The sequence below is a fragment of the Bos mutus genome, chromosome 1 (genome assembly GCF_027580195.1).
Source record: "Bos mutus isolate GX-2022 chromosome 1, NWIPB_WYAK_1.1, whole genome shotgun sequence".
NCBI classification, from domain to species: Eukaryota; Metazoa; Chordata; class Mammalia; order Artiodactyla; family Bovidae; genus Bos; species Bos mutus.
Genome location: NC_091617.1, coordinates 20049644 through 20073272, shown reverse-complemented (window position 1 = coordinate 20073272; position 23629 = coordinate 20049644). Strand labels below are relative to the sequence as shown.

Sequence of the window (23629 nt, the reverse complement as noted above, 5' to 3'; positions counted from 1 at the left end):
AGAAGTTGAGTTTTAACTAAATTGCATACCCAGTTATTTGTGATGTTAGCGTTATGATGATGCATGTAAAAATGCCACTGCTAACGAACATTCTGTGCCTGAAATTGTAGTGGAGGAAATAAAAGGGTCGTGTTAAGATTTTTTCTTGTTTTCTTTCAGCATTGGTTTACTGAACTCCCACCTGTGTTAACATTTGAATTGTCAAGATTTGAATTTAATCAGGCACTGGGAAGACCAGAAAAAATTCACAATAAATTAGAATTTCCTCAAGTTTTATATCTGGACAGGTATGGCTTGGTATACAGCACGATTTAGTTTTGAAACAATGTAGTATCCAAGTAAAGAGTTATTGTTCTTAGAGAAAATTTTTGCTTAATTTCTTTAAATTTTAAAGTTTTACTTTTTGCATAATGTTTCTAGTACCATTTGTCAAGGAAAATGGAGTTCTGTTTTTATTTAGAAAAGTGTAGTTACTGGGAATAATGTTATAAGGAAAAATATTAATTTGTATTCTCTAATGTTTTATTACAAAATTTTAGATGAGTTAATCTTCTGTGGTGGTGGCTAGACTTAATATTGTATCTGTTTCTTGTTTGGAAATACTGATAATTCCTGTATTTCTTTTTCCTGATAGATACATGCATAGAAACAGAGAAATAACAAGAATTAAGAGGGAAGAGATCAAGAGACTAAAAGATTACCTCACAGTATTACAACAAAGACTTGAAAGGTATTGAAACTTTTATGAAATTATGAACTAACTATAGGAACTCATATTCTTAATGTCTGCTTAGAGTTTTAATTTAAAATTCACTTTGAATGATTTGTGATCCTACATATAGATAATCATTCTGGATGGATATTTTGCTTGAATTGGAGAAGGAAATGGCAACCCACTCCAGTGTTCTTGCCTAGAGAATCCCAGGGACGGGGGAGCCTGGTGGGTTGCCATCTATGGGGTCACACAGAGTCAGACACGACTGAAGTAACTTAGCAGCAGCCGCAGTTTAGGCTTGAGTTTTGTTAGAGACTAAAATAATTCATAGTTGGCATTAGAAAATTATTATTTAAAATGAAATATTCCTACTGTCAAGAGGTAATACTCATGGTACTGAAAGTACAAAGTTAAACTAACTTATGATTGAGGTTTCTTCTTATGTGAGGTTAATACTACTCTTGAGATTTCCACTAATAAATGGTAACTGAGTTTTTTTCCTTAACACTGAAGATACAAGCACAGATGCCTATGAGCTTTATAAAGAAGAATGGAATCTTTATAAAAAAGGGAAGCAAGTCAAGTGAGCAGAGGGAGTCAGAGAGCATATCCCTGTGGAGAGATGGTGCCTGCCATCTATACTAGGCAGTGCCATGCGTGAATATCAGCTCCCTGTTGTCTAGAGCTTTAGATTGTTTCCAAAAGAAGCCAGAATCTAGTCTATCAAATAGTCTGTAGTTCAAACAGAAGTCTACAGGCTAAAATGTGGTCTGAAAGATCCCAGTCTGCAACCTCTGATCTAATCTGTATCCCCTTGTTTTACTATTCACTTGGAAATGAGTAATCTAAAGCTTTTAATATAAAATGTTATTTTTCAGTAGTTTTAATTCTTAAAAGGTATCAATAATCATATTGAAATATAATCAGAGGTAAAAGGAGGGGGATGATATTAGCCATCATATTAAGACCAGATGACAGATCTAAAAATAAAAAGCCTGAGGAGATGAAAATGTCAGTTTTCATTTTACTGTTGGATTATAACTTACAGCAGCATTTGAAATTCATTAACAGTGTATATATACGTTCAGTCTTCTCAGCTTTGGTTTTGTTCCTCTAGAGAACATTTAACTTATTTCTTGAATGTATATGTAGTTTTACCATCATTTGAAAGCAAAATTAATTTCACTGTTGAGGAATATTAAAGTGTTTTTTGTAATGTTTTAGAACAGTTATTGAAATAAGTGTGCCTTTTACACAGATTTAAGCATTCATGCATTTATGGTTAACAGGTATTTAAGCTATGGTTCGGGTCCCAAACGGTTTCCCTTGGTGGATGTTCTGCAGTACGCCTTGGAATTTGCCTCAAGTAAACCTGTTTGCACTTCTCCTGTTGATGATATTGATGCTAGTTCCCCATCTAGTGGTTCTGTACCATCACAGACATTACCAAGGTAAAAAGTTTTGTTGATAGAAGAGATAGCTGTGTTCCTGTATTATGTAATATTGTAATTGATACCTTTAAAGAAGGTTTTTATAAAATGCACGTTGTGATTTATTTTAGTGAACTTAAAAGATTGTGTAGGTCTTCTAGGGGCTTTCTCATTTCATTGTTTCAATGGATTTTGTATGGCTGTGGATTAAAATTTTTGTATTTTTTCCATTCAGAAATATACTTTAGGCTGTTTTGGTATATATATATCAGCCTTTCTTTCATCCATGAATATACTACTATTAAATGAGATTTTTTTTCTGTAGTGTGAGCTGGTAAGGATCAGCAAGGGAAGGTTTTATTAATCTGGTATATGTATGGTTTGTATAAATAAATACTATTGAGCCGTTTATAATATAAAGCCCCAGTTTTATCCTTATAATAATGTAGTTCTATGTAGTAGAAATCTCATTTGGATGTTACATTAATCCACATCTTTTTTTAAAAAAAAAACAAAACTTTTTTCTTTTTTAATTATAGGCCAACTTAACATTGTTTATGTACCACATAATCTTTGTCCAGAGCTTCAGTTTGGAAAGTTTAATAATGAATATTCTATGCTTTAAAAATACAGCACAACAGACCAACAGGGAGCTCCTTCTTCAGAACTGCCAAGCACGTCACCCGCGTCAATAGCTGCCATTTCATCAAGATCAGTAATACACAAACCATTCACTCAGTCTCGGATACCTCCAGACTTGCCCATGCATCCGGCACCAAGGCACATAACAGAAGAAGAACTCTCTGTGCTAGAAAGCTGTTTACATCGCTGGAGGACAGAAATAGAAAATGACACCAGAGGTAAGAAGCTTCTCATAGCAGAACTACTCTCACCTCAGATGGACATGGTTAATGTTAAAATTGAGAAGGGAGGTCATCTATGGGTTTCATATGTAAATATTAAAAATGGGTTTTTTGGGGGGTTTTTTCCCCCTGTACAAAGTGTTTCCCGTAAGATGAGCTCGTTTGGCTTCCTTTTTTATGATCTTAATATCAGTTTTAGAGAGACCAAAAGATTTTCCTTGGATTACTTAGCTGATTAATGACCTAGCAGATGGTCTGATTTTCTGGTTTAGCGCTCTAAATTTATATCAAGTTGGTATTCACAGGTACTCTACTGGTGAAACATCATCCAGCATCAGATTTTGTGCATAACCAACTATGTACCTCCCTTGATGCCTGTGCTGAGTTCAAGTGAAAAAACATTTTCTCTAGGTTGAAGAATTAGAAATGTGAATTTTAATTTTCTGTCTGCTCTAGCAGATTTCCAAATATGATCTATTAACTCAGTGCCAGTCTGTAACTAGTTGTAACTAGCATAAGAAAAATAAGGACAATGCTCTGGGAGGGGAGAAGCAGTGAGCATGTTGGTGTTAAGTTGCCGTCTCTCCAGTCTTGGAAGGAATGCTCCTTTATTCTGAAATTATCTCCTTCCTACTTCAGTGTTGCTAAAATGAAGTGATGTGTATATTTTATGGTAGACTTTATCATCATTTTTCTTAATCTGTGGAAAAAATCTAGGAGTTCCTCTTTTATTTCAAAAGGTTGGACTTTCACTAAACAACATCACTTGTTAGGTTTTAAATCTAGTTTTAAAGCCCAACTAGATGCTTTATAGACAATATGGAAGTAAAGAGCAGTCCTAGTTTAATAGTCAATAAGGTGGGAGAGCAACTAACAGCATTAGTTACTGTGAAGATTTTCCTTAGTATTTTCATTTATAAGGGAATTTTTTATATTTGAAATCATTAGTGAACATTACTTAAGCACATAGTTTTTCCTGAATACTGTGTTAGGTTGTTGGATAATTTGCTATTGAACTAGGCATGTTGTGTTTGTTTCTGTAAGATTCCAGTCAGAAAGCTGAAAACTACGACGCTTTTGACACCAGGGAAGTAGCATGTAGGGAAGAAAGAAATGAATTTGGTTTATTCTTGGGAGACAGCTGACAGATGTGGGTCCTTGACTAGAGGTGAGAGACAAAGGGGTATTAGGGTTGATTCCCTCAGTTACTCTTGGTGGTATCGATAACTAAATAGATAGAATGTACTGTGTAAAAGGGCAGAATAGTGGGTCGCCTCCACCTTGGGGAAGGAAGTAGGAATGTGATGAGTCCACTTTTGGTCATTTTAAATTGAGGAACTTGAGAGACATGTCCATATTTTGGACCTATGGATCAGGTATTAAAGATTCCCACCCCCCTCCAAGCAATGAACCAGTTTAGAGTCTCACTAATTTTGTGTGAGACACCCTGTTTCCCAGTATTCTCCCTAGCCCTGGGCACCTTTTAATTTGTGGTAGTCTGATAATTGAAATGAAAATGCTATTACAGTGTCTTGATTTCACTTTCATTAATCATGAGTGAAATTCTGTTTTTTAATGAACTTGTGATATTTACCCAATTTTTAGATTGAATGGTTTGTCTTATTGCCTAATAGAAACTTAAATGCTGTGAATATTAGCCTGTTGTGCTGTGCTTAGTTGCTCAGTTGTGTCCAACTCTTTGCAGCCCTATGGACTATAGCCTGCCAGGCTTCTCTGTCCATGGGGATTCTACAGGCAAGAATACTGGAGTGGGTTACCATGCCCTCCTCCAGGGGATCTTCCTAACCCAGGGATCAAACCCAGGTCTCCTGCATTGCAGGTTGATTCTTTTCTGTGTGAGGCACCAGGGAAGCCCAAGAATACTGGAGTGGGTAGCATGTCCCTTCTCCAGGAGATCTTCCTGACGACCCAGGAATCGAACTGGGGTCTCCTTCATTGCAGGCAGATTCTTTACCAGCTGAGCTACCAGGGAAGCCCTATTAACCTGTTACCTGTAGTGTATGTGGCAGATACTATTTTTCCAGTTTGTCATTTGATTTTCTTTATGTTGGTTTTTGTTTTTGTTTCTATACTATAGATTTTTTTTTTAAGTTGGGGAGGAGTCTTTGCATTTATGGTTATTGGATTTTCTATCAAGCTTTAAAAAAAAAAAAGGCCTTTCCTATTGTAAAGTTACTTATTTTTTTGGTAGGCTTTGATGTTGTCTGCTTGATTCTTTTTAATAGCTTCATAGAATAATGTGGTTATACTGTATGACAGATATTTAGGTTGTCTCTGAGTTTTAAAAATTATTATGGGTAATATAGCTGTGTACATCCCTGCCTCTAAGTAATTATGTAGGATAGATTTCTACTTGAAGTAGAAATAGTGGGTAATGGGAGTCTCACAACTCTATTTCCATTGGTGATTATAGTGGATTTTTATTCAATTACATATGTATGTATATGTGTGTGTGATATGTGATGAAGTTACTTTATTTCATTGTAAAGTTTTCCTGTTTTATACAAATATGGGTGTGGGGGGTTAACTTTAATTTTCATTGGAACCTTCTTTTATAAATTTAAACAAAATTCAGGTTTTTTTGCTCTTTGTTTTCGAAATAAACCATATTTGTTTGCTTTTTAATTTGTCATTTGTGCTGCATCTTTTGTTAAGGAGAACTGAATTCATTTTATACGTATTCTGAATAGTAATGTTTTTAAGAAGGGTTTTAGAAACTTTTTCTTACTCCTCTAGCATATTTGTAGGAAAACCTTCATTCCCTACCTTACAAGTCTCAGTAGAAACATACTTGATTTTGATCATTAAATGGCATCTTCTGTCCTTAGATTTACAGGAAAGCATATCTAGAATCCATCGCACAATTGAGCTAATGTACTCTGACAAATCTATGATCCAAGTAAGTTGAATTTTGAGCTAGTAAGCATTATCTAAATTATTTACAAATTTTATCTTTATGTTAGCTTAATTCTCATACTTTGTGTTATAAAATTGCTGAACTTTAAGGTTTTTATATTACTTTTCTCTGTATTTTCTGTATTACCTACTATTTTATTATTTTGTAATAAAATTTATTAAAATTTTTCAAAGTGCTTCAGTATTTTTAAGAAATTATATGGGAGAAATTATATGGCTGTTTAAGGATACTAAGATTATGTGAGGAAGTAAAGGGGTCAGTAACATTTGAACTTCTGAGATTTATATAATGGCTCTTTATATATGCCATTTTGCTGAACTTACCCACCAATTTATAATTATGAAAATTTAAACAAATCATGTGCTAAATGTATACATATTCATTATATAAATTCTTTATTATAAAGATAGCTTAAATAAATCAAATATATTTCCAGAGTTCTGAAAATCACCCTATTTACACACCTGTCTGCTTTACATGTCTTTAGTTAACTTATCCTCCCTCTTCCCTGCCTATTTTTATTTCATAGTTTAATTTTTTCAAAACTCTAATCCCGGCCAATTTACTCTTGTTAAAAAACATATGCTTCGAGGGAACCCTCGCATCAGATGATTTGTGATTTTCATGAGATGTGATTATAATAGAGTACTTAACTGCAGTTTAACTCTGTTTTCATGTTTAGGTTCCTTATCGTTTACATGCTGTTTTAGTTCATGAAGGTCAAGCTAATGCCGGGCACTACTGGGCATACATTTTTGATCATCGTGAAAACAGGTGGATGAAGTACAATGATATTGCTGTAACAAAATCATCATGGGAAGAGCTAGTGAGGGATTCTTTTGGTGGTTACAGAAATGCCAGTGCATACTGTTTAATGTACATAAATGACAAACCACAATTCTTAATACAAGGTAAGAATATGAAATATATAGGGCAATATATATTTCAAAATAAGTAGCTCTTTAATTTGATTCTTGTCTCCAGTGTAATTAGTTAAGTGTAGTTTATTCAAGAAGGTGATGGATATATTTGGAAAATGCTTTGGGGTTATTATAAGTGAGAAAACTGGAATTGAAAATTAATGTGACCAGGGCTGAGAATTGGGATATATTTTCTATTCAAAGTTAACTATATAGTAACTATTATAAAATATAAATTGAACTTCTTCTCCTTGCTAAAATCCCTTTCATGACTGTATCACACGTTGACTCATATTCAAACTTCTTCGCCTAACTTGTAACGCCTCCATTATATGGCTTCTAATTGTCTCTCCAGATTCATTTATAACCACTCTCCATTTCAAACTTTATATACTTGAGTGATATTTAAACTTCTTTGGGTCACACCAAATCATTTCACATATTTGTATCAGTATGTTCTAATGTTTTTTATTTTTGCCAATGATGATCTTATTTCTTCTTTTGCCTAATTCCTGCTCATCTCTCAAGATTCAATTCAGGTGTCATCTGCTTTGCCAAGTTTTTCTTGAACTTGCCAGAAAGTATCTGTTCTTACCTTCTCATAGCATACCTGTACTGGGCACTTATTGTGCTGGAATTATATGCTGGCTTGCCTTTCCCACTTCACTCTGATCTGCTCACAGATAGGGACCATGTCATACTGTGACATGGTCTTAATCTTTTTATTTCTCATATTCTAATATAGACTTTGCATATAAAAAAGAAAGCACGTAATAAAGGTTTGTTGAGACTGATAGAAATCAACTTTCCTTTTGTATTTAACCATTCAGCAAAACTTGCTGGATTTATGACTGAAAACCTAAAATTTAATTTATGTGTGTGTGGTAGAGGTTGAGTAACCTTTTTAGATTCTATATATGTGATTTTTTAAAAAAAACTTTGCTATATTGATTAGATTTCAAATTGTATATAAATATATTGAAATAATTGCTTCAGATGGAAAAGAATTTTAGTTCTGTTTTGAGCTTTGAGGTTTTGTGTTACTTCTCATTTTGTGGTAAGTTTTACTTCATGAATAATCAAGTATCTGGTATTTTATAGTAGAAAAAGTAGTACTATGTCAGTGTTTGAGTAGCAACAATTTTGGCTTTATGTCTTGTTTTATTTTTTTTACTCTTCAGAATAAAAATAAAAGCTGAGAACATTACCTATAATGGGTGATCACATATTTGCATCTTGCTTTTCTGAGCATTTGTTTGAGTTTTCTTTTAATATATAGTAATCTTGATTTGCTAGATGGTAATAATTTGGACCTTAACACTTGAAATACCTTCTGTTTTGAACTTTGCATTTTTCTTTTAATCCTTAATTTTATAATAGTTTTTGAAATATGATTTGCAGAGGAGTTTAATAAAGAAACTGGGCAGGCCCTTGTTGGAATAGAAACACTACCCCCTGACTTAAGAGATTTTGTTGAGGAAGACAACCAGCGATTTGAGAAAGAACTAGAAGAATGGGATGCACAACTTGCTCAGAAAGCCTTGCAGGAAAAACTTCTAGCATCTCAGAAATTGAGAGAGTCCGAGTCTTCTGTGACAACAGGTTAGTCCATTTTTATTGCATTTTATCAATTTCATATTTATGGATAATTATTGTAAAAATAAAATACGGCCATTGTAAAAGCAAGAGCAAAAAACTTTATCCTAGAGTAGGAAGATTCCAGTTTAAAAAATCTGAAATTCCATCACTCAGAGACAAAAGGCAACAATTTAGTTTACCCCTTTGCTAGATAGTGCTAGAGAACACTATATATACGTATATACCATTTTTAAGCTGAATGAGATGATTCTGCTAACTCTCCATCTATGCATGTTGCCTACTTTGATTGACTTTTCCTGGCAAGATACCTAGAAAAACTGTGAAACCGCCAATTCACTAAAGCTTTCAAGGGAATGCACTCTAATAATTTCATATTTAAGCAAAATAACACTACTGGTAAATAGTATTAGTTAATGTAGAGTATTTATTTGATTCTTTTCAGATTCGTAAAAGACAAATTAGCAGCAACTAAATTTTTAATATATTCCAAGTGAAGAAAATCTATGCAATCTATAAAACAAATGAGACGTATATAAAAATATAAATATTTTAACAATTCTATAATTATTAGCTGGTGAAATCAATAAAATATTAAGGATTACAAAAATAAAATACATTCTTACACATTTGAAAATACAATGTCCAATGGTTTTTTTAAGATTCATCATATGATTAAGTTGTGAATATAATTTAAGATGACATTTTGTAGGAAGGTACTATTTCTGTTTAGTGGTTAGGGAAATGAGAAGAGATAAATTAGATCTTTTCCTTAAACTTATTTGTCTCTCCCTTTTTTTTTTTTAATTTACTCTTAGTGGATCATTTTGAATCACCCTTTTTTGTAAGGTTTGTGTGTTTTGTTTTTATTAAGAAAGTGTTCTCGGTGTTTGTTTAATTTTGTCTTTACAGACAGATTCCTAGGCACCTTTACCTAGATAAATTTTAGCATTCTCCTTTGAACTTTAGATGGATTTATTCTTTGAATGAGAGATCTGTAAGACTACAGTATGTTGTGGTGACTGATGTATAGGCCTGCACAAATCTTTCCAGACTTGTAACTTGTTTTCATGCAAATTGAATAGTTGAGTCCTAGCAGCATTCATTGGCCAGGCTCCAACCCGGTTATTCTTGGTTCACTTATATTTTGTAGCATCACAATATTAAATTCTATACAGTCTGCTTTTCATCTTTTCTGTTTCTCACAAGAGTATCTAAATTTACAGACTTAATACATTTTATTTTTACTAAGTCAAACTAAGACATATTCCCCACTAATATTCCTATCTGACAGGACTTGCCAGCTTTTCCCCATCATTTACATTTGTTATATTCCCTCTCTCTGAAAAGGCCACATCTATATGCTCCATATCCTTTTTATTCTGATGAGTACTTCCTATTACACACTTTATATCCTGTTTTGTAAGTTTTTAGTATTAAAAAAAAAAAAAAACGATGAGAAATGCAGCTGAGAGGAGCCAGAATAACAAAAATAAAGAGATGATAAAGGTCAATCCACATGTAACTGTTACGATAGTTATCTTCAGGACTGAGTTGTTAGAAGGCAATAACAGTACTGCCTCAGTAGAAAACTGTGTGTCCTCTATAGAATTGCTAGAAATAGGCACTTTGAGTTAATAGAAATAGAATATTGTAAATCTACAAATTTGGGATGTGTGTGAGATTATTGATTAAAAATTGATTTCTACCACTATCTTATCTTACATATCACATTAAGAAATCTATCTTCCACTGCAGGGCAATTTGACATACACAGTTGAATAAGAGAATCTATTATATTGTTCATTGGAATTACTTATCTCCTTTTATTAGTATAGAAATTTTACTTTAATGCCCATGCAGTTTTTTTTTTTTTTTTTCCTATTTCTCCCTACAGTTTTCAAATAATTTAATTTGATATAATACTTTCATAATATCATAGAGAACCTGTATTTATCTCTCAGGTGTACATTAGGATTATGAGTGACTAGTGGAAGTAATAAAAGGAGATCTTCTTTATAAAATCCATCAGAGTGATTTTTCTTCTCTCCCTGAAAATCTTTTCAATTAAGCTATAACCTAAGAACCATTAAAATCCAGTTTCTTCAGAATGATATTCCAAATAAGAATATTAATTTATATAGCATTAATTAAATGAGTATTTGTTCCTCTTTTGCTAATAGATAACCAAAAAAAATCCATAGGCATCACTTCTTCAGCATGATTCATTGTCTTATTGAAACTAAGAAATAAGTGATAGGAAAGTATTCTTCAGTCCATATCACACTACCTCTCTAATCTGCAAAAGAATATTTACTTTAACACTTATGTTTAGAGATTTAGCCAGCAGTTGTTTACTACTGGTATATACATCAGGATTACCTGGGAGACTGTTTCTGAGGACATACCATCTGAGACTTATTGGGGTCAGAATCTATGGAGGAAGGGTCCAGAGTATATATTTTTTAAAAGATGTTCAGATAATTCTGAGTGTACCTCTGATTAAGCATCATGGCTGTAGACTATATGAATAAAACTGTATTCTGAGGAAGAGAGAACTTTGCTTGAATTATTATTTTGCTTGTGTTACTCATATCTTACTCAGAAACTATTTGAAGTCCTTACAATATATCTATATAGTATACTCAGATTTTAAAAGCAAAAAAGAAACTGAAACCAAAAAATAAGGGTAGAAAAATGAAGTAAAAATGGTCTACAAGTCAAAAATAAGTTGATATGATCTGGTAGAGTGGACAATATTCTCAGTATTTTCAGGATATTTTCAGTAGCCTCAGTATTTTAAGTCCCTTTAAAGCAGGGACCAAGTCATGTTTTTATTTAAATCTCCAGAATGTAGTATAATACATGACACATGATAGATGCCCCTTAAATGTTTTCTGATTTGATTTCATTCCCTTTTGAAATCACAATAATGAGTTTCCTAGAGGTGATCTTCCAGAGAACCCAGTGGCAACCCACTCCAGTACTCTTGCCTGGAGAATCCCATGGATGGAGGAGCATGGTAGGCTGCAGTCCATGAGGTCGCTAAGAGTCGGACATGACTGAGCGACTTCACTTTCACTTTTCACTTTCATGCATTGGAGAAGGAAACGGCAACTCTGTAGTATTCTTGTCTGGAGAATCCCAGGGACAGAGGAGCCTGTTGGGTACTGTCTGTGGGGTCACACAGAGTCGGACAAGACTGACGTGACTTAGCAGCAGCAGGAGCAGCAGAGGTGATCTTCAGTGTATGGGAGTGCAGCCATTTTAAAAGGTTAACCCAAATAACTCTACCTTAGGAAAGAAAGTCAAAAATATGTGGTGCTGTTATAACTTTTTCTTAGATAAATTGTAGGTTTAACTTGGTTCCTAAGCCTCTACCTCCCACATTCCTGAGAATTCTGTTTGTGGTGCTACCTAGGAATCTGAAGCCTTTAAAAGTTTCTCTGATATTCTAGCCAGCCAGCCTAGCATGGCTTTTTATAGACTGCTTTGGGGGAATTACTGAGTTTAAATGCATTTCTATAAGGAAAATGGACTGCTGTTCTTTGAAGCAGTGCTCTTTAAGTATTTTTCTCTGGGTAGTGGAATGAGCTTTTTATTTTCCTCCTCTGGTTATTTTGTTTGTTCTAGTGAACATATCTTTTACTCTTCTGGTTTGACAAAATAAAGTTAAAACCTCTTTTCTTTTTTATTTTCCCTCTATTAAATCTGAATCCCTTGTAATTCTTCCAAGGCCACTATAAGCACGTTTCATCTAAACCAGGTTGTTCCCTATCACTCTGGCTTGTAGGGTCTTTTCCTGTCATTATGGTTTTGCTCATGAAGTATCCCTCATTTGAAAAATGTCCTCTTGTCCTCACTATTCTTGAAACTTTGTCCACTTTTAAGACTTCTCTAATAGCCCCAGATCTTTATGAATGTTCCTAATTATGCCTGTAGCAACTATTGTCTTTTTCCCACTATTCTAGTCCTAATCTATTCTCTGTACCAAAGTTATATTTTGTCTTGCTTACCGTTATAAAGGCTCATTAATAGCAAGGAATTTATTAATCTTTTATCTGTCCTTACAGTGCCTTTGCTTATGCTATTCCTTCTGCCTGGAATCATCTTTCTCATCTCCAAGATAATCTTCTCTACAAATCCATCAAGACTTAGCTCAGTTGGCATTTCTCCTAGGAAGTTTTTCTTAGCATGCAACATCTTTCCAAGTGTGTGTATGGGTCCATGGTGCTTCTCTAGGACCTTGTGCATAAGTCTATTACAGCAGTTAGCACTTTGTATTGTAATGGAGTATACATTTCTCTGATTTTGTTGAGAGTTCCTTAAAGTGAGTAAATCTTATGTCATTTTTTCTTAACATTATTAATACCTAACATAGTACTGAAAATGGCACATGCTCATCAAACATGTTGGGAATGAAGTTTGGATTTTTGTTTCCAAACTCCCAGAACTTGAATCCTTGTAGGTTCACCTACTGTGATTACAGCACCACTCATACAAGTTCCGTGGAAGATATTTGCACAGAGAAAAGTCTAGAGGAAATAGTTTTGTATGACATTTAGGCAGAATCATTCAGCATCACATAAGGTTTTTGGACTCAAATCCCTATAAGGAAGGAAACCTTAACCCTCAGGACCTACATATATTTGACTGTGTTGATCAGATAAAATTACTTTTGCTCTTAAGAGCTTTATTTACCTACATTGTCCAGGTTTCCCTGGCTTAGCCCAGTGTCCTAGCAGATGGATTTCTTGACCCACATTGCATTAAGCTCACATCCTACTGTCAAGCATTGATGTTTTATCTGTTACAATGAGAAGAGACAGAGGGGGAAAACACAAGTAATGTAAGCTTTAGCAACAAGAAGTTTGTCTCTGTTAAGGCCTAAAATAGCTGACTTAAGCCACTTAATCATGAAACCTTCAGGAAGCAGAAGCTCTGCTAAACTGGAGTTGTAGTGGTTGAGATTTTCTTAACTTTATGTATCATACAGGCACACTGAAAGAACATTGCAGTTCTTAGGAAGTCTAGAAATGAGACATTTAACTTCTTTTGGACTTCTTTTCCTGTCACAAACATGGTAATCATTTCTTCCTTTAGTTTTCCTTGCCAGAGTATATTTCACTTCCATTATCCTAATGACTCATATCCAAAATATAAGACATCTGCACGTCAGTCTCCAAACCATTATGTCTAAAATGTATCTTGAATCTAACAAATTCTCACTTTCTCACTGTCTCTGTTATCCAAAAGCACAGTCATTTCTTGCTAATACTGCTCTCTAGGCAAGATAAAGAGCTTATGTTGCTGTTTTAGTACTTTTACTGACTTCTGGTTTTACTTTATTCTCTAATCTTTTCTTTACAATGTAGTCAGAATAATTTTCTTTAAATTCAGCATGTTTTCATTGTATTTAGAATGTTTATCCACTTCCTTTTGCCGTTAAAACTTTCATGACTCAAAGGCCCCCGTTTTATCCCTGTCTGCATCATCTCTTGCCATTTCTCCCCTCTTATACTATAGTCTATAGTTCGACCACACTAGAAGCCCTTCAGATTGAATTCATGTTCACTTCATGGGCTATACGTTCTTCCACCTAATTCATTATGTTTCAACTGAAACGTTAGTTTATCTCATACCCCATAATCTTAAGTTACCCTTGCCCCATTTTATTCCTATAATGTATTATGATGATGTCACAATTCATACATGTAATTCTTTGGTTAATAACTTTTTCCATAGTTAACTATAAATTTCATGGGATCAGGGACTGGCCACTTTGTTAACACTGAGTCCCAGTGCCTAGCCTAGTGCCTGGTACATAGACACTTAATTAAAATTCAGTGGTTGAATGAATACTCATGCATCTATGTTTAATTATAGTATTTCTTTTTTAATAATATTTCACTTTGAGAAAGGTTTTAAATTAATCAGATATTGGAAAGGATGACAGTAGTCCTGTTGTTTCCCACCAGTTGGTTGAGCAGGAACTCAACCTATCCCAGTAACACTGTGCAATATTTTAGAGTACATTCTTATTCCTTTTACCCTTTCATTAGCTTATTAATTCATTTGTTTCATTAAATTATTGTGTGCTTATTATATGCTTGGTGTGGAAGAAATAGGAATACAAAAGGGAGATAACACCCCTGCTCTTGAGATTCTTACAGTATAGCAGGGAATGTAGGCTTGAAACAAATAACAGTAATGAAGTTATAATTGTAGGAAAGTGCTATTAAAATGAAAGTATAAGTTACTGTAGAGCAGTAATTCTTGTCTGGGAGTGGTTTTGACCTTCAGAGGGCATTTGACAATACTGGAGACATTTCTGGTTGTCACCACTGAGAGAGGGGGTCAGTACTACTAGTATTTAGTGGGTAGATAGATGCCTGGGTACACAGGAAAGCCCTCCACACCGTAGAATCATCTGACCTAAAATGTCAGTAGTGCTGAGGCTGAGCAGCCCTCCCCTAGAAGCAGAGTCATCAGCAATACTTCCATGCGGAAACAGCATTTAAGCCAAAGGATATATAGAAGTTATTAGGTGGAGGAGTGAGAGGTTGACCAAACAGTCAAAGGGAAGAAAATGAGGAAAGATCCAGAAGTTGGACAGTTAGCCTCTTCTCTGATGTATTGGATAAACTGAAAAAAGGCTAGTATGTGTTTCTTTTTGAGCAAAGGACACAAGGTGATGGAGAGACAGGCAGAGGCCCAATTATATAAAGCCTCATAGGTTGTATAAGGATAAATATTGGGCTCGTCTGTTAAATATCCAGTGGACATTCAGAGTACATTGTTGCATCTGTGGATTTAGAACTCAGAACATAGACAGTAGACATAATTTTAGGAATTCTTCCCAGAAGTAGTATTTGAACTCTTGAGTTTATATTGGTCCTGGAACTATCAGGAGCAGGTTCAGAAAAGATAGAAGGCTGGGTTCATTCATGGTTAGGATTTTGTTAGGTAAGTATGAAAAAGAATACTCTGGCCAGAAAAACAGCTACTGTGCTCTCTGTGGAAACTCAGACCAGGATTGTTGTACAGCCCCCTGCTCCCTTGTTCTTTGGTAGAATGCTAGTGATTTTCTAAAGTGAGATTTGTTTTTTTTAAGGTTTCACAGTTTTATTTTCTAATTTATTTTTAACTGGAAGATAATTGCTTTACAATGTTGTGTTGGTTTCTGCTGTACAACAGCGTGAAGCAGCCATAAGTATACACACTTCCCTTCCCTCTTGAACCTCCCTCCCACCCCCAACCCCGATCCCCATCCCACACAGGCTAGTGGACCAGCAGGGAAGGAAGGTGAGATGAACTGAGCGAGTAGCACTGAAACATATACTACCATGTGTAAAATAGATAGCTAGGAAGCTGTCGTGTGACACACGGAGCTCAACCCGGTGCTCTGATGACCCAAAGTGAGATTTTGATACTTGTCCTAACAACAACAACAAAACCTTACAATAAATTTCTTAGCATAAACTATAATGAGTTCTTTCTTCAGTAATTATTTGACTTATCTGAGATTTGATTCTTTTCTTTTGGTAAATAAAGTAAAATTAATGTATAACTTCAAATGAGAAGTAAATGAGAAATTCATCTTAGTCTAGACTCACTGATTTATATTAGATATACAACTGATTCTTTTCTCATGAAGCACAAGCAGGAGAACCAGAATATCTAGAGCAGCCATCAAGAAGTGATTTCTCAAAGCACTTGAAAGAAGAAACCATTCGAATAATTACCAAGGCATCACATGAGCATGAAGATAAAAGTCCTGAAACAGTTTTGCAGTCGGTAAGAATTTTTCTTTTAGCTCTCTGAGCATACCCATCCATGTTCACGAGGTTTCTTAGCTGTGTAAGGAGAGTGACCTGTCTGGGAGTCAGGAGAGACCTGGCCAAGGGATGACTCTGCCGTGAACATGATGAGTGGTTGTAGGTGTCACCTAACTGCCAGGTTGTAATTTCCTCAGCTATAACTTTTTAAATGCTTCTTTTGAAAAAAACAGTTTTTATCTTCCTGTTAAATTATAATCCTGAAAAATTATAATCATAGGCCAAACTGGTCATTTGATTTGGAACTTCAAAAGGGAAGTACGGAGTTTAACATTATTTTTCTTTCCCCTCTACCTCCTTCCCACCCTGCCTTCCGTATTTAGTCTTACGTTAGGATAGTTGGGAATGTAGGGTATAATTTTCATTTCTCCATGGACTGTGTTTAACAAAATTCTAGATAGTCTAGGTTCGAGTAATATTAACAGGATAAATATTATAAAACAGTTTATGCATAGTTCAAGTACCTTATGTCAAATTGTCATTATTAACCTCCTTTAGTGTAATTTTCAAGTATTTAGCTGTGTCTTTTAATAACAGTAAGTTGAACATATTAGTATTGTATTATGTTTCAGTAAATATGATATTCTAAGAGATGTTTCGAGGATTTCATACTATAAGACCATTCAGTTGCTATAGGTATATATTTTTTATTATATTAGTGAGCACAAACAGCTCTAATATAGGTTTCACAGTAGCTAATTTTAGGATTTGAAGATGCCCACCCAGAGAAATAAAGAAAAGAGGACATTTCAACACATAATTTCTACTTACTGAACTTAATCTCAACAGTAACCCTCTAATTACAGTGTGGTCTTTAATATTATAAGGCCATATTAACCAAAATATTCAATTAATAGGATAGTCTTTTAATTATATTTTGCTGAACAAAGTGATATTGATAAATTATTTTTTAATTTAGTTTCCTTTTTGAAAAAGTTTGATTACATATCTTTTTACCATAAAAAACAATGTATTAATATAGATTTTTATTATTATTCCAAATTCTGCAAATACCCTAGAGACTATAAAAAACTTGAGGAACTGCTCATTCTAAAGCATTCCTGAAAAATGCTTCTTTGAGTAGATCTGGGTGAATGATAGAAGAGGACACCTTTGGAAGGAAGAAAAAGCACAGGAGTAAATACGAGGGAGAAATAATTTTGTCTGATATAAAAAACATATTTTGCTAAGGCATTTGCTAGTTAGGACTTTTATTTGTTAGTGCCTACATTATGGTTGATAAGTTTCATCCTTTTAACTGATATCAAAAAGGTGGAAACATTACTTAGCTTAATGTAGAATCATGGTTTTTTTTTTTTTTTTTTAGTTTGGCTAATCAGGTACAGTTTAAATTTGTAGAAATTAGCATTTAAAGTTAGTTTATTTATATGGTTATTATCTTATAAGGTACCAGCCTATGGCTTCACCTTTAGTTGAAAAAGGATGGCATTGAGAAAATAGATTAGCTAGCATAAATATTTTTCAATTTGGCTTATCTTCTGGAGTAAACCAATAGTTGGTCCCATTGTCTGTATAAATCCTGCACCATGTCTAAGAGTATGTTGATCATGAGTATGACCAGTGTTTCTTGGTCTCATGGCCAGTTGTTTAGGATCATTAAAATCACTGGGTTTTCTCATTTAAAGGCATGCCTTAGAAACTAAGGGCAGCAGAGGATGATATGGTGAGATGGCATGGTAGACATGAATCTGAGCAAACTCGGTAAGATAGTGAAGGACTAGAAAGCCTGGGCATGCTGCAGTCCATGGGGTCGCAAAGACTCAGGCATGACTTAGTGACTGAATAACAGCAAAGGAAGTAAATTGCAAAGAGTCTTTAGCTTTGGGGACTAAATAGTCCTGGATTTCGAATATTAGTTTTTTTTTCCTGCAATCTATGCAAACTTGAGTAAGTTGCTTAATTTTTCTAAACCTCAGTTTTTTAAAAACATAAAATGGAGGTGATAATACGATGAATTAAGATCATTTTTTAAGTGCCTAGCATATAGTGTAGACCTTAAGTAGCTCTTTATTTCCTTCTGTTACTTAAATCCTAACCATTTCACAAATGTACAGTATATAAAGTTTTGACGTTAGTTAAGAAAAATTTCCTGAGAAGCTTAGAATCACAGAAGCCATAAAGAGATACTCTGCAGATGTTTAGACAGCTTGCTTTTTAGAAGAGAGTCTCTAGTTTTAAATGAAATATTTTAGAAAATTTAAAATTCAAAAAAGTAAACTCTAAGAATCATACATAGTTCCACAACCCAAAGTCAATCACTTAATAAATTAGTATGTTTTATTTCATTCTTATTTTTATATACAGATTTGTGATTTATTTTTGTAGTTGATTTACTACTGTATATACAATTTTATATTTTATTTCTGTCACTAGCTTTCCCGTTGATGCAGATTCTTTGTAAGAAATGTTTAATGGGTTAATAGTAATTCATTGAGTGATCAAATTCTTGTTTACTTACTCATTCCCTTCTTATATATTATTTCTACTTTTATGTAATTTTAAAAAGACTGCTAAAAATGAAACTTCGTCTATATTTTTGGTTATTTCTTTAGATTTCCATAGTGGAGTTATTAGGTTAAAACCTGTGAGCATATTGAGGAATCCAAAGGGGTTGAAAATATATAGCTTTCTAATCACCCTTTTATGGGACCACTTTTTTTTTTTTTTTTTAACAAATCGGGTATTTAATAGATTTCAGGCAATTACTTAAAATCTTTGTGATCTAATTATTTTTGCAACTTATTAACTGAGTAATTTATTTTTAACCTCCTTTAAGTTCAGCCTTTATTAAGGTGTTCATAGAGGATGTGACCATAATAGGAAAAGATATCCTTAGGCATGCATGCTCAGTCTCTTCAGTTGTGTCCAACTCTTTGCGACCCTATGGACTGTAGTCCACCAGGCTCCTGTCCATGGAATTCTCCAGGCAAGAATACTGGAGTGGATTGCCGTGCCCTCCTCCAGGGGATCTTCCTGATCTAGGGATTGAACCCATGTTTCCTGGGACTCCTGCATTGCAGTCAGATTCTTTACTGCTGAGCCATTAGGGAAGCTCCTAAATATCCTTGTACTTTACTTCAATGAACCCTAAAATTCTTTATATGAAAAATTTTATGGTAATTTAAGATATCTAAGCTTGATGAGAAATACTACAGAATGTGTGCCCAAAGCTGCTTCCTTTTTTCAACTTTCACCCAAATAATTAATAATATGCTGTTTTAAACTATTTTGTGGTAACTGAAAAGGTTTATAAGTGCAGTTAATTTTTTCAAAGGAAATATGTTGTTGTGTAAGGATCAGTATTCTAAAGAGTGCATTTCCTGGTTGATACTTTCTTAAATTTATATTTATTATTATTAATATATTATTGGTTTGAATTGGTTTGCTTGTGAGAAATTTTTCACCAAAAGTCCAGACAAATTTCCTAGTTTACCTGCTTATATTTCACTCTTGTGACTCGAAACCTAGGACAATATTTTCTCTCTTAATTATTTTTTTCTCTCTTAATTTAATTAAATATCATGGACCAAGCTTACTTCTGTATGTGTTAGTATATTGAGTTAAGATTATTAAAATATAAGCAATTCCAAGAAGCAAAGTAGTATAATGTTTATAATTTCTATCATTTATAGAACAATAATTAATTTATCAGATTTTGGGTTAGCTGAATACTCTATCCTGATCATGACAACCATGCAGGTTGGTTTTATCGTCTGTCAAAGACTCAAACAAAGCAAAAGAAAACTTTCCTGAAAATGTCATGGTTAAAAATAGCATTTCTTTTTAAAAAATAAGCCAGTCTTGGCTGCTGTTCTTGTTTTATTGTTTAATTAAACTTTTTCTGCATATATACTTTGAAAAAGTCAGAAAATCTTCACATTTTAAAATTTACCCATATTTTAAACTGCAGTAAGACCACTCCGTTTTCATTAAAATTTTCTGTTTATTTGGTGTCAAAACTAAGTTGATTTTTGCTTAGGAAAATTTTAAAGGTGCAATTTGAAGTTACTTAAGCAATCTGCTTTCAAGCACCTTAAGTATTTTTGAAATTTGTTTGTAGATAAATAGTGAATATGGTAGTCATCTATTCAGTAAAAAAGGATCCTTGTGAAATCTGAACAGTATTTTGAATGAACCATATTAGTGTCTTTGAGTGGACTTTCTGGACTTTACCCTGGTTTCCACTCCATTGGTTTAGTGAAGTTCATGGAATTTAACAAAAAAGCAAATCTGAGTTGTTAAAAATTGATATCACTTTCTAGGAGCATTTCCCAAAACAAGAATTCATTGAGAACTCATGATATAAATATACCAGGTGCTAGTGAGTTAGGCACAATAGATTATGGATATTAAGTGGCAATATAATTAGTTATTAGAAAGGATAGAAGGTAGAATCATCAGAAGGAAAACTTAAAAATTCTGGGGTCGGAGGAGGTCTTATTTTGATGAAAATATCAAAAAAGGCTGTATAGAATTATTAGAATTAAAAATAAATAAACCTTTCACCAATAAAAACAGCAGTAGGATATCCAACTTCAGTATTAACTCTATTTCTACAAATTTGGAATCCAAGGTGCTCTGTGAGGGAAAAAAAAAAAAAAACAACATTTAAATTTAATTTAATATTTCAGATACGAAGCAAAAGCTAGAGATCTTGTGTTATTACTGAATTAATGCATTTGCTTTGATGTTCAGCTTTAGATGGTTTTATTTCGTACCAAACAAACACAGGTATTTTAAAAGGATCAAGAGTCTATGCACTGAAACTGAGTGCTTGCGTTGTTCTCTTTTCTAATGTTCACACTGATGATTTTTTTCTGCAGAAACCTGAAAATACCACAAGCCAGCCACCTTCTAACCAGCAAGTTGTAGAGGTGGAGATTCCTCATGTAGGGACATTTATGGTTGAGTCAAAGGAGGGGGGTTATGATGATGAGGTACCTTCACTGTAGCCCTTGGCACAACTGCCACTTGTTCTTTGCTGTTTAAATGCAAGTGCTTCGGGCATGCTGCACCCTCACACTGTGTCTATGGCCGCGCAACATACAGCTTTGCCACCCACAGTCTGAAATTACCTTACCAATTGCTAACAGTATTAAATACTTCGAACTTCAAGTGAAAATGTAGCTAGAAAGCTTACGAATTTGGCAAAAAGAAAAATTTTGTATTGCAAGAGTTAATTCCTTTGTTCACACACAGAATTTGTTTACTCTCAGGCTGGTAAGTTTTAATTAAGGTTGTTTAATTAAATAGCAAAAATTTTTTGAGCACTTAAAATTTTTATTTTCCTTTCCTGTTTTGCTCGAAGTATCAATTATTATACTTTGCCCACTATTTCCTGCCAGAAGATCCTACAGTCTGATTTGGTGTATATTAGTAAATATATAGGTTTCCCTGGAGGGTCAGTTAGTAAAGAATTCGCCTGCAGTGCAGGAGACTGCCTGCAACATAGCAGACTGGGGTTGGTTTTGTTTTTTCCCCAGCCTCTGTGTGACTGAACGGAATAATGCATCAGCATTGCTAAATACCTACCAGTGTTTTGTACACTGGGCACCTCATCTTACCTCTTCTTATCACTCCACTGTTAATTTTCATCTACTTAGTTTTCTAACATTATGGAGTCACTTTTGCTTCCTGTCATACGGTTCTTGGGAATCCAGATGAAAATTGCTATTGTCTTGATCCCATCAGATTTTTCCCCCCTTTACCACTTTTTTCTTAACACTCTTCGATTTTCATCTTTTCCATATTTGAAAGAAGCCAGTAAAGCTGTTTCTGAATAGTAACAACAGAGAAGACAGATCCTGAAATCTAACATTTTTGTTATTACTGGCATGGATGAGAGCTGAATGTATATAAGTTTTTTTTCCAAGTAACTTTTTTTCAGACTGACTTCAACATTATAATTAAACTCTTGTATGAGTCACTTCACTTTCATGAGTTAATCACCACAATCAGAGGTGTCATAAAGACATTACTATTACTGTGCCACTGTAAGAAAGCATGGGCCGTAAAGAGACCGAGAAACAGATTTGTGAGTTAGGAACTGATCAGAAGGATTTTCTGAAGCAGATAGTTAGATACATTGCAACTATCTGTGTGTGATCCAAAATATGCTGTGGGCAGTAGTTTTAGTGAATCAGAGGTAATGGATGCAGTCTCTTGATTGCTCCAATATTATAGCTTCATAGTATCTTGAGATTTTCATTTTTCAGATATTTTAAAATATAAACACTTAATACAGTCATTCCTCAGTATCTGGGGGGATTGGTTCCAGGACCCTCCCTGACCCCAGCAGATACCAAAATCTGCAGATGCTCAAATCCATTATACAAAATAAACTATTGTGAAAATGAAATACTTAAATATTTAATACTTAACAGCAGTACATTTTTCTGTTCAACCATTTCCATGATGGTGGTACTTGAAGATTATGGAAACTGGCATGTTGTATTAGAAATATTTTTATAATGTTAGTTTGTTGATCAAGCATCTTAGTGCTTGTTTTAGGGTGAGCCTTCTGGCATTTATAAAATAGAATTGTGATTAATTATTTAACATTCATTTGTGCAAGTGCTTATGCTATTGGCAGAGTTTTGTGTTTTGTGTGTGTGTTTGTGTTTTAATTCATTGGAGTGATAGTTTAGCAGTGCATGTGCCTTGTAATTCTTAAAAATAAGTCATATGGATACAGGGCTGCTGCTTAGATGTTTAGATTATATGGTTGTACAAACAGGTGTACCTGGCCTGCTGGCAGAGTGGAGCTGGAATTTAGCTAATGCTGAGCTCCTCAAGCCTTAAAGAAGAAGCATGTTTTTAAATAAAAAGAACATTGATTTTTCTAAATGGTTCTCTTACAGAGCAGCACATTTTTCTAAATTGTCAAGAAGGTGTTGCCTTCTAAAAAATTCTTCAGTGCAGATGGGGTGGGGTGCCTTTTTGCACTACGCACAAAGGCACCGTGCCAGCTAGCTGTGGCCCTGTATGGCAGATTTTGAGAGATACTTACCTGCATATCAGATCACATTTGCTACCCAAAAAAAGTGCAGTGTTTGATTTATAGTAAAAAACAAAGAACTTTCAACTTGCATGTAAAGGAATTATTTTGTTTTTGTGATTTTTTTTTCTCTCTATGATAACCATTCAAAAGTTCTTACTTTAAATCCCTTATGGCAGATCATGATGACACCGAACATGCAAGGTATTATCATGGCCATAGGTAAATCCCGGAGTGTGTATGACAGGTGTGGCCCTGAAGCAGGGTTCTTTAAGGTACAATGAACATTTTTATTTTATTTACTTTTTTAA

General features: G+C 34.1%; 1 protein-coding gene across 5 annotated transcripts in view; it reads left to right on the top strand.

The window, feature by feature from the left end:
- USP25 (ubiquitin specific peptidase 25) overlaps window positions 1-23629 on the top strand; it is a 160853-nt gene that overhangs the window by 100739 nt on the left and 36485 nt on the right. For 3 of the 5 annotated variants that reach the window (XM_005898177.2, XM_070367615.1, XM_070367595.1), the window contains 10 exons: window positions 160-287; window positions 635-730; window positions 2005-2166; window positions 2779-3005; window positions 5858-5928; window positions 6629-6857; window positions 8268-8468; window positions 16120-16259; window positions 21145-21258; window positions 23498-23593. In XM_005898177.2, coding sequence (XP_005898239.2) covers window positions 160-287; window positions 635-730; window positions 2005-2166; window positions 2779-3005; window positions 5858-5928; window positions 6629-6857; window positions 8268-8468; window positions 16120-16259; window positions 21145-21258; window positions 23498-23593 — 1464 coding nt within the window. The remainder of the gene's footprint in view (window positions 1-159; window positions 288-634; window positions 731-2004; window positions 2167-2778; window positions 3006-5857; window positions 5929-6628; window positions 6858-8267; window positions 8469-16119; window positions 16260-21144; window positions 21259-23497; window positions 23594-23629) is intronic. The other 2 variants (XM_070367620.1, XM_070367608.1) reach the window with 1 other exon arrangement.